The sequence below is a fragment of the Pan paniscus genome, chromosome 3, assembly GCF_029289425.2.
Source record: "Pan paniscus chromosome 3, NHGRI_mPanPan1-v2.0_pri, whole genome shotgun sequence".
Taxonomy (NCBI): Eukaryota; Metazoa; Chordata; class Mammalia; order Primates; family Hominidae; genus Pan; species Pan paniscus.
Window position 1 is genome coordinate 81,119,861 of NC_073252.2, and position 12,097 is coordinate 81,131,957.

The following is a 12,097-nucleotide window of genomic DNA, read 5'->3' on the forward strand; positions in this document are numbered from 1 at the left end:
AAATATTAAAGGGCAATATAAAGTGATCTCTAGGTCTTTCAGATCTGATGGTTTTTTATTTGATGAATATGATAAAATACATTATCTGTATAAGAAAACCTACCATTCCATTATCAACAGTGGCTCTAAACTATATAAACTGTATGTAGTGTTTGAAAATTCTGGCCTATTTGCATAGAAATCTTACTTTTCTAATTAACAAATATTCAAATGATTATGTTAATTTAGTTTAGGGGTGCCCTTTTAGACTAAGAAATTTTAGACTCCGTTAGATTAATGAAATAGAGGTTGAAACCTTGTAACCTCTCTGAAACAAGAATGTAATTGGAAATTGTAGGATTTCAAAACAAAAATCTGTATTCTGATTTTTTGTTGCATGTTTTTAGATGGGTAACCTCTTTTAGGCTTGCTTTCTTCCTTAAGATCCTTCCCTCAGGAACTTAAAAGAAAAACTAAAATGAAATATCAGTTCACTAAAATAAGCACCCTGCCTCAAAGTTTAGCAAAGTGCATCCTGTCTCACTGTTTCTGCTGAGGCATCTCCAAGAAGGAAAAAAAAAATCAGTGTACCAAAATTTGCCCCTCTGGCCAGTTTTTCTCACTTACAAATAATGAATCCAAGGGGGAAAAAAGGATAGGTAAAATATCTTGTTAAAAGTTATTTTTACCAATATCTTGTTAAAAGTTTTTTTAAAGTCTCCAAAATGTTATGAAAGTGAAAAAAAGAAAATTATACTGAAAGCACTGGCCTAGTAAAACAACTTGCAATGATTAGAGTTACTACTTCAATGCTGTTATGTGTTCTTCTCATCAGATGAAATTTCTCTGCAAATGCACCATAAGTTATGTAGGTGATAGCAATAACAAGAGCCTTATTCATAAAAAGATTAATTAACAGGTATATTTTGAGCAGAATTTAGGAGCACAGAGATAGTCCAAGTTGGAAATAAATAATCTGGAGTTTGCAGAAGCAAAGTGGAAAAGATTACTTTGCAGTGCTAAATATTCCAATCTAAATGGGTAGTTTTATCAAAATTAACTTCTGGACTGGACCCTTACTGGCTTGAGTTCTGGTTGGCAACTGCAAACAATTTTAATGCAAAATGGAAACAATTGGTAAATGTGTCTTTAAAAATTAAAATATCTGGCTGGGCGCACAGTGGCTCACACCTGTAATCCTAGCACTTTGGGAGGCTGAGGCAGGCAGATTGCCTGAGCTCAGGAATTCAAAACCAGCCTGGACAACACAGTGAAACCCTGTCTCTACTAAAAACACAACAAAATTAGCCGGGCGTGCCAGCGTGCGCCTGTAGTCCAGCTGAGGCAGGAGAATTGCTTGAACCTGGGAGGTGGAGGGTGCAGTGAGCCGAGATTACGCCACTGCACTCCAGCCTAGGTGACAGAGAGAGACTCCGTCTCCCAAAAAAAAAAAAAAAAAATTAAAATATCTTTGATATCTAAAAGTTAAACAGGCCAATGTTTCCTGTATACTTTTACCTAAATATATCAGTGATAGATTGAAGGCAGAAATGACTTTGACAAGTCCATTTCAAAGTTTTAATGAAAGTTTCAAATTATGCAATGAGGGGTCATTGATTCACCTTTAATGGCCACCGTAGAATCATGAAATATTTTTATTCAGAGTCTATTTAATTAATAAAGATGGATGTGTTACCGTAACACTGAGGGTTTGGTCTAGGTTCTGCTGCTCACCACAGAGAAAGCCAATGACTGAGACAACGATTATAGCAGAGGTTGGCTGCTATAGCCAAGGAGATGGGAGGGAGATCAATCTCAAATTCATCTCTCCGACCGACTGAAATTAAGGGTTTATAGCAGGGAAGAAAGGTAGCAATGCATAGGAAAATAGGAGCTCAGGAGGCCTAAGGAGGTAATCATGATGAATGAGGGGACTGGTGTCCCATTGTCTGGATGCGGGGATCTGGTACTTTGATGCTTTTTGAGACGCCTGGGGGTCCTTTTCGGAGGAAGGAACTCAGATGAAACAAATGTAAGTTTCAAGCTTTAAAACAAGAAGGGTCAATTTTCTACGTTTATACAAAAAAAAAAAAAAAAAAAAAAAAACCTATGGGACCATTGGGTCAATTTCAGATGTTGAAACCAGAGAAACATCTGCACAAATATTAAAACTGCCAAAGTTAGAATCATATAATGAAGGCTAGAGTTCATTGCTCTTATGAGTGTTGTTAAGACAAAGTGGGATTACCACACACCCTGTACTCCTTGAATCTTATGTTAAAAGTTCCCACAAGGAAATGATTTAGTTTGTGAGATGCCTCCTGCATCCATTAAGCCTTTGGAAATGAGTACAGTGATGTAACAATATTGAGAACACAGAGGCATCCTTTGGTTTTCCCCTAATTGTGTTCTGCAAAACACTAATCTGGAGATATGCTTCAGGGGGAAAAAAAGCGTGGCATGTTTAGCTACATTTGGAATACACCACGTGCCATCCCTCTCAAAGAATCACTGTTTAGCACAATAGAGGTTGGAAAAATACTTCAATAAAGAAAATTTGATTTTGTTAGCTGCATACTTCTCAAAACTTAGATAACATCGAAACCCCGTTTTCAAGTAACTTCTATTAATATAACATCAAAGAGAACTAGTGAAATAGGCATATTTTGGGAAATACTGACATAAGATCCCTTTTCAATTGGAATCACTGTCAAACTATTAAAGCTAAGAGACTATGTATTTTAGCCATTGGGATGGAATATACTTTTCTTAAGTTAATGAAATACATTCCTACATTCCAGTTTATACATCAGTTTCTGAGAGTTCCATTAGCATGAGACAGATTCTCAGAGGTTTGTCCTTTTTAGATACCTGTGCAAAGTAATTGTGATCTTGCCCTGCAAAGCTGAAGATTTGAATGCAGAAATGTGATTACACTAAGGGACTAGCACATTTTGGGACCTTAGCTGGTGAACTGTACATATTTGAAAGATACTGTAATGTCAAAATAACATAGACATCCACTTTGAGGAAATGTGTTGGGCCTACTTGAAGTTTAATAATGAACAAAATAAGAATTGTTGCACAGTTGGGACACCGACTCACAGTGTGACACAAGGAAAAGCCTTCAACCTGTATGCCACTGTTTTGTTATCTCTTACTCATAGCTATCAGAAAGGGAAAAGAGTGAGTATAGTTGGAAGGACCTTATGATTAAAGAAAATATTATGGGTACTTAATGAATGAACCACCCTAATGTGATCTGCTCCATAAAGGAAACTGCCTAAATGAACACTGTGATTATTCTCAGACTGGACATTACTGAATACTTTCAACACTCCATATGGGATAGAAATGATCTGTTCATTTAGACTGTGACTGGGAAGAATGTGAGCGAGAGTGCCTACCTCAATATCCCTTTACCCTTCAGGCAACATATGGCATTTGAGGACACCAGCTCACAGGTTCTTTGTCCACTGTCTTATTTTTCCTCCAGGCATAACAATTCACTGCTATAATCTGCCTTTCTGTTTGTTTAGGTAGCATCCATTTCTGTAACTTTTTAGGCTTAATAAAGTGACATAAAACACAGCCTTAAGCAAATGGTTGTACTATCCATCAATTCAGTGACTTAGGAGATGATGCCATTACATATAAAATAGAACCATTGTTCAGCATTTTTACCAGCGGCGTTGCTTCTTTCAGAGTTCCCATATTTCCTGTTATGAAATGGCTGAAAACTTGAATACATTGTGAAAGGGGACACTTTGCACCGTGTACACTTAATCCCTACTTGAGCATCATCATCTGCTGACAAATACATAAATGAACTGAAGACACCGCAGGTTATGTGCATTTCCATTTCAAGAAGATTGCCTTTTTTATTGTTTCTTATTTTGCATTGATACCATGAAGCTGTAAAAAGAAGAGTGGAAATAAAAGCAAGTGGAAATCAAGGTATTTCAGTTGAGTAATGTCCAGGAGTCCTAGCTCCAAAAGCGTATCATTCATTTATACAGCAGAACACCTGTATTACTAATGCTTTTAATGTTTTTAAATGCTACCAAATGTTTCTCTTGACTAACTTATTCCCAGGGGGTCCCTATAACTCTTTCAGGTCACTCAGGTACTGCTTTCTAAATTACCATGGTAGTAGATTCAATTACTATTGTACTCTTTCGGTGGCCTAAAAGAATAAATGGTCTTCCTAAAATGCTTCTTTTTATTTTTCCGCCAAGGAAAAGCCCAGAGTGTTAGAGCTGGATAGTACCTTGGAGATTATCTGACTCAATGTTCCATAAATATTTCTGATGATAAAACTCTCCTGAGAATTTGTTTTAAAAAATACAGATTCTCAGGCTACTCCCCTTGGAGACTCTGTTACAGTACGTTTGAAATTGAGCCCAGGAATCTACATTTTGTAATAAAGATTCCAGATGACTTTTACGATCAGATAGGTTTGGAAAAACTAAATTAGTTCAACTTTTTTATTTTATAGGGGGTAAGCAGCTGTCCAGGTAGATTAAGTGATTCATCTGAGTTGTATCATAAACCATTTAAAATATTGGGATTAGTTCAGGAAAAATGTTGATGGGCAACATTTTTGCATCCCATGGTAGGGACCAGGATAATTTATTTTCTTAGATTTTAAGTTGCCTTCTCTATTGTATAGAATGGTGTCATTCATGGTGGAGAAGTGATAGGGGAGGATACACCTTTCTGTATATACAGCAGTGGTTCTGAACTGGGAATGATTTTGCACCCCAGGTAACATTTAGCAAGGTCTGGAGACATTTATGGTGTCAAAACTGGGGGATACTACTGCTGTTATTTAGTGGGTAGAGGTAGGGATGCTACTAAACATCTTACAATGCACAGGATTACTTTTCCCCTCTCCAACAAAGAATTATTCATACCAAAATATCAGTTGTATCCAGATTGGGAAACCCTGATATACCCCTTAATGCCTTCTTGAGCTTCATCTTCCTCTGAACTATTTAAGAGTAATATCTGGGCAATTTGAGAAATAGGACTCTGTTTTGTTTTCTTCTTGAAATTACATAAAAAGCCTATATCGAAGCTAAGTGGGTCATTTGTTTGTCCATGTTGGGCTATACTTACTTAGACTGGATACAGTTATTATTTTGTTTTTGGATCATACAGCAAATCCTTTTGAAGATGCTTCCGCCTTCTACTCAGGCATCTAAACCTGCCTTTCTGTGGCACACCTTAATTATGTATGCTTTGACCTTTCAGTATTCGGTGCCTAGATCACCCAAACTCTTATTCCCAAGGTCAGCAACAAGCTACAGTGTCAATATCTGCTGATTTTGAACAGAAATCAGCACAGAGGTTTTGGGTGAAATCAACCCAGAGGTTAAGTGAATGGAATACTCAATTTAGTTAGAGTAACTTACTTACTAAATTGATCTGATTTTTATTTTATTTATATTTCTCGATTCTATCTTCTTTCTATTTCTGGTATGAGTACTTAATTTAGATCATTATTTTCTTTTTCATCAAGCATTGCCATCAATAGTTAACTAACATCTTAAATTTTTGGCATTTTTGTCATTTCTCCATCCATTTTACACCTAACAATTATGTTTGTAAAAGGTGTTTTCTGATTACACCAATCAATAGTTTCTCCTCACCTACAGGAATGTTTCTCAAACTTGAGTTACGTTTGGAATCTTCTTAAAGTTATTTCATCACTTGTACCATCTTAAATTATTTTATTACAAAATCACTTACATATGGGTAAACTTGAAACTGAATTGATCTTCATTATATTGGGAGCTTAATACAACGATAAAACCAAAACATGTTTTCAAATAAAAAATGAAACAAACTATACAACAAATAAAGATCAAATTTGTCATATTAACAGTGTGGCAGTTAACATTGTCCTGAAACTCTAACACTGTTTGTAGTGATCGTAGTTCTTTTATTTTCACATGTCTGTGGTTAGTAAGCTTTGGTATGACTCAATTCTTCTAATTCTTTATTTTGTCCCTTGCAAACGAACACTTTAACATAGAAGCTGCATCCATTCTTTTTGCATTAACCCAGGGCAAATAATTGCTATATACCTTTGTAGCTAAAATGCAGAACAAAGATAAACAGAGACACTAGAAATTGATAAGCTGCATCATCCAGGTCTCATATTATTTTTATATTATGAAAATAAAAAATTAAAAATGAATTTTGATTTAATTTATTAATAAATTAAAAATTCTCATTTTTAACTCAACAGCAAAGGTTGTGAGTATGACAACTGTTTTTTTAAATAATGGGAAACACTGACCTGTAGAATTGAGTCAAATGCCATAGCAAAGCATTTAAAGTCCCCAGTGTGCCATTCTTTTCTCATGTCTCCAGGCTCATCTGTTGGGCATTTGTTGCTTCAATGCTTATTATGTAGTGTTACCGAGCTCACTAGATTGCCTTGTCTCTGTATTAATTCCAGCCTATGTGCTTAGGTTTTGCTTCTCCATCTGTGTATTCCTCCCCACCAACAATTTTTGTTTCTGTCTATTTCAAAATAATATTTCAAGATCTAGCTTAGGTATCATCTCTTCTAAAACCATTCCTAGGATCTCAGGATAAAATGCCCCCTCCTCTGTGAACTAAATACACCCTGTGCTAATTTCTAGCCTACTTCCTTATGTAGAGCAATAATTATTTATTTCTCCACTATACCATAAGCTTCTTTAGAGTAGACATTGTACTGATGACACCTATCCCAGGCTGTAACGTACAGTAGTTAATAGGTAAATAAATAGCAAAGTGCTGTGAACCATTTCCAATTAAAGAGCCGTCTCTGGTAACCAGCTTGGTTTTGTTTTGGTTTGGTTTGGTTTGGTTTGGTTTGTTTGATCATTTTCCAATACTCAGAGTTGAATACACTTTAAGAAAACATGGTATGGTTGAAGAATTAGTTGGATTTAGAATCAGAGGACTTACATTCACATCCTTTCCTGTCATTTGTTCTTAGGTGTAAAACAAGGTTAAACAGTCATCCTTCCACACCATTTTTTCAGATGTGCAAAATCTTGGCACAATGTCTTAACACACAGGTATATACTCAATAAATGTTAGTTTCCTTACTACACTGTTGTTTTACTTCTTTTGATAGCCTTCAGCGATTTGAAATTATTATCGTTACCAGTGAAGCTTCAGATTTATATACTTCCTTATTGTAGTTAGACTGAGATCAAGTATTAGTTATTTTTTGCAGAAAGAACTTTAAGATGACTACATATAATAGATGACACAATCAGTCTTTCAACTTCAATGAATACTTCACTCCCTTTAACCATTTATATTTATTCAGAATATATTTCTTTTACTGCCATGGGCATGAGGGAATTTTTACTTTGTTTTTACTACCTAGAGAAATCTGTCTTCCTCTATCTTTTTGTAGTCTATTTTTGTCAGAAAGATCTACTTTCAGAAACATTTCCTTTACCTACTGTATTATTGAATTTCTTTTTTATGCTTTCATATGGATATTAGAACCTGTAGCTTTAGTTCTTTAGATAATAGGAGTAGAACTTACTGATAACACAAAATTTATTGTAGAGGTATGTAATATGGGTTTAAACAATATGGAAAATTCCTTGAATTTTCTTAGCTTTTACATGTATTTTATAAAGATAAAGATAAGATAGATCTGAAGGCAGTTGAGACGGATGTAGCTGATGCCGACAAGGAAAAGAAAAAGAGCAAAGAGACTGCAGTTTGTTTATTATAGGATGAAATGCCAACTGCAAACTATGGAAGGATTTCCTAAAGGAGAATTCTTAGTAATAGACTTACTGGTTCAAGCAAATTCAGGCTAGATGGAAAAGAAAAGCTTTATAGATATGGGAATAGCCAAAGGATGAACTAAGCTTCTAAGAAATGTGATCAATGTCACTAGAGACAAAGGATCTGAATTTAAATGTAACATCATGAGTATAAGAAAAATGAAATCAATTTGTCATAAAGCAGCAAGCATGAGCCGACCCACTAGAAATCCCTGTTATCACAAATCATTCTTTGGTTATGTGTCTTCCTAAAGAATGAAAGCAATGTGTGGCACAGGTCCTTTTGTACTGGATTAAGGCTGCACCTGTCATACCCTGACCGATGTCACCTTCTGCCTACTCTCTGAATTCAATTCAAATGAAAACCTTGGTGTCTTTGGGTGGGAAGATTCATGACTAACAGGAAACATTTTTGAATATCTTGAACCTCGGAAGAAATTAATTTGGCTCTGGTTGCCCTGTTTGTCACAATCATGATGAGTACCACTTACCATATGGTAGGAAATAAAAGAGAACCTTGGGGTCTTGTTTTCAAAGTTGGAATAAAGTCTTCTGAGCTGGAAAATCTCAGTGAATAGTTATGTTTACAAGTATTGACCTCAGGGCCTTTTATATCTGTGTTGCCTATGTTTGGGCCACAGTTAAGATATGTCATTGCTGAAGACAGAGTGTTGTTTGACAACTTGCACACAGGAAGATAAATTTAAAGAATTATTTTATGTTTCTACTTCCAGATTTCTTGTAACTATCTAAGAAATAAAATAATTTTGGCTATTATGAAATGCACATCTAATTTCATTGTATTTTGGCTTGTTCTTAGTATTCATTTTAGCTTCTTATGAGGATACCAATATTCACTTATATTTCAGATTGGTTTTAAAAAGATCTTTTTATGCTTTTGTGTCAGCTACTTTATATGCAGTTACCTCCCGTGCTCTTGGAGAACTTGCAGTTTATCAGAAGAGAATAAAAAGATAATTCCTTAGGAGAATGACAAGGCAAACCACAGGCTTGAAGAAAGTATTTACAAAATCCATATCGAATTGAGGACTGTTATCCAGAGTATACAAAGAACTCTTAAAATTCAACAATAAGAAAATGAACAACCTGAATTTTTAAAATAAGTGAAAGGCCTGAAATAGATACTTCCCAAAGGGGAGATGAAGATGGCAAACAAGCATATAAAAAGATGCTGGACATTATATGTCATCAGGGAACTGCAAATGAAACACCTATTTACCGATTAGAATGGCCCAAATCCAGAACACTAACAACATCAAATGCTGGCCAGGATGTGGAACAAAAGAAACTCTCATTCAGTGCTGGTGGGAACTCAAAATGGTACAGCCACTTTGGAAGGCAGTTAGGCAGTTTCTTATAAAACTAAACAAATTATTACCATGTGATTCAGCAATCATGCTCCTTGATATTTACCTAAATTAGTTAAAAATATATTCAGACAAAACCCTACCCACAGATGTTTATAGCAGCAGCAGTTGTATTCGTACTAATTGAATCTTAGAAGCAATCAAGATGTCCTTCAGTAAAATAATAGATAAATTGTGGCGCATCCAGACAGTGGAATATTAATTAGCACTAAAAAGAAATGCACTCTCGAGCCACAAAAAGATATGAATGAACTTTAAAAGTATATTTTGACGTGAAAGAAGCCAGTCTGAACAGGTATACTGTATGATTACAACTATATGACATTCTGAAAAAGGCAAAACTGTGGAGACAGTAAAAAGATCAGTGGTTGCCAGGAGTAAGTCAAAACAGAAAGATGAATAGGTGAAACCGAACCATTGCCCTGTAGACTGTTCTTTTTGATAAACATAGAAATTGACCCTTGTAGTGTTAAGAAGCTTGAAACTTTTATTTGTTTTATCTGAGTTCCTTCCTCAGGAAATGACCTTTAGGCCTCTCACAAAAAGTAAAAAAAAAAAAATGAAACCAGATCACCACACCAGATGCTGGACCCATCATTCACCATGATTGCTTCCTTGCTCTTCCCAAATGCCTGTTTTCTTACACATTTTTACATTTCTTGCCTGCTATATAAAGCCCTGGTTTAAGTCAGGGAGATGGATTTGAAACTGAGCTCCCATCTCCTCCGCTGCAGCACCTGATTAAACCCTTCTTCCTTGGCAATACTTGGTGTCTCAGTGATTGGCTTTCTGTGTGGTGAGCAGCAGGACAGAGACCAAACCTTTGGTGTTTCGGTAACATAAGCAGAGCACAGAGGGCTTTTTAGGGCACTGAAACTATTCTGTATAATACTAAAATGATGGATACATGTCATTATACATTTGTTAAAACCTATAGAATGTACAATATCAGGAGTGAACCTTCATGTAAACTATGGACTTTGGGTAATCATGAAATGTCAATGTAGGTTTATTGATTCCAACAAATGTACAACCCTGGTGGAAGATGTTGATAGCTAGGGAGGCTGTGGGTGTATAGGGTCAGGGTACATGGGAACTCTCAATGTCTTCTGCTCAATTTCGCTGTGAACCAAAACTGCTTCCCCAAAATATTTCTATTTAAAAAGATAATTCCACAATGTTAAGTGTTATGAAAAAAAGGTTGTAAATTGTGTGATAACCCAGAGACAAAGGGGTGTATTCAACTTAGTGAGATATCGAAAAGACTTCACAGAAGTGGTAACTCTTAGAGCGGAATTTCAAAGGCAAGCAGAATTTTGCCTGTAGGAGGGGGAAGGTAAGTATTACAGTTAAAGAAGGAGAAGGAAAGGGGTTAAGCAGGAGGGAGAAAACGAGGAGGAGGAGAGTGAGGAGGCATGGCGTGTTCTGTGACTTTCTGTCTGTTGTAGCCATGTTAATAAGTTTGTAGTCTGTAGAGTCAATGCATTGGATATTTGTGATGAGTAGAAAAGCTAACATTTATTACATGCTTACCTTGTTGTTGTTTTGTTTTGGATTATCACACGTAATAATGCTGAGGCAAAAAGAGGTTAAATAGTTGCCCCAAGTTCATATAGCTAATCGGTGGCAAAGCTGGGATTCAAATTCAGATATTGTTATATCAAAACTCACATTCCTGAACACCACTCCAAGGGGTGATGTAGCCAAACATTCAAAGCGGAAGGAATTGAATGACGATTGGACATCAATGCATATCTTTTCTCTCTTTCCAGCCTCTTTGCAACAAAATAGACCAGTAGCTGAAGTCAACTGCAATCCTTCATGATGTTTCCCTTGGCCAGAAATGCACTAAGCAGTCTCAAGATTCGAAGCATTCTGCAAAGCATGGCAAGACATAGCCATGTAAAACACTCACCAGATTTTCATGATAAATATGGTAATGCTGTGCTAGCCAGTGGAACCGCTTTCTGTGTTGCTACATGGGTGTTTACGGCCACTCAGATTGGAATAGAATGGAACCTATCCCCTGTTGGCAGAGTTACCCCAAAAGAGTGGAAACATCAGTGACCATCACAGTTGCTGTAATGACAGAATTGTTTAAAAAACCAACTTGTCATGTAAGCACTCTACTGCTTATTAAAATATAGCACAATTGAAAAAATAAAATGTGATTTAAATCTTTAAAAAGTCATTGCAAATGGTCATTATATTGCCTGGGAGCCATACAATAGCAGTGGGTATAGATTACAGGGGATTATGAATAGCAAATATTTGAATGTAGGATTAGTAAAACATGTATTCCTCTGGTTTAATGACTTACACCAGGTATCTTTCAGTGAATATATGCACATATGTAATTTACAAATTAATTTATTTGGCTGGAAAATCCTGTTGAATCTTCCTTGAAACTCTATAGATGTTTCTTGACTTGGGATTACATCCCAGTAAACCCATCGCAAATTGAAAATGTTGTAAATTGAAAATACAATTAATACCCTACATACCCATTGTAAAGTCAAAAAGTTGAACCATTGTATGTTCAGATGCTCCTCATTTTATGATGGGGTTACATCTAGATAAACCCCTCAAAGTCAAAAAATCATAGGTTGAGCTATCCTAAGTAGGGGACTATCTGTGTTCAGAAACTGACCATTTTTCACATCCTTCATCATTCCCACCCTGGTCTGAACCATTATATTCACGGAGATTATTATTAAAAACTTTGTAACCAGCCTTCTTGTCTCCGCAGTTTCTGTCCTCCAAACCTGCCTCCCACCACCGCACACAATCTTTTTTCAGCTCATCAGCCAGTGTTCATTTTAAAACATAGTCTAGTTCTGTATGACTCTTCATTCAAAACCTAATTCTCATTTCATTCCAGAGTTAATGCTAAAGTCCTTAGAAAGGTACACAGGTCCC

At 36.0% G+C, this 12,097-nt stretch overlaps 1 protein-coding gene across 1 annotated transcript in view; it reads left to right on the forward strand.

The window, feature by feature from the left end:
* LOC100982199 (cytochrome c oxidase subunit 7B2, mitochondrial) overlaps window positions 1–11,392 on the forward strand; it is a 170,480-nt gene extending 159,088 nt beyond the window's left edge. Inside the window, exon 3 of the mRNA XM_014344682.3 lies at window positions 10,951–11,392. Coding sequence (XP_014200168.1) covers window positions 11,000–11,245 — 246 coding nt within the window. The 5' untranslated portion in view covers window positions 10,951–10,999 and the 3' untranslated portion in view covers window positions 11,246–11,392. The remainder of the gene's footprint in view (window positions 1–10,950) is intronic.
* Window positions 11,393–12,097: the final 705 nt, after the last annotated feature.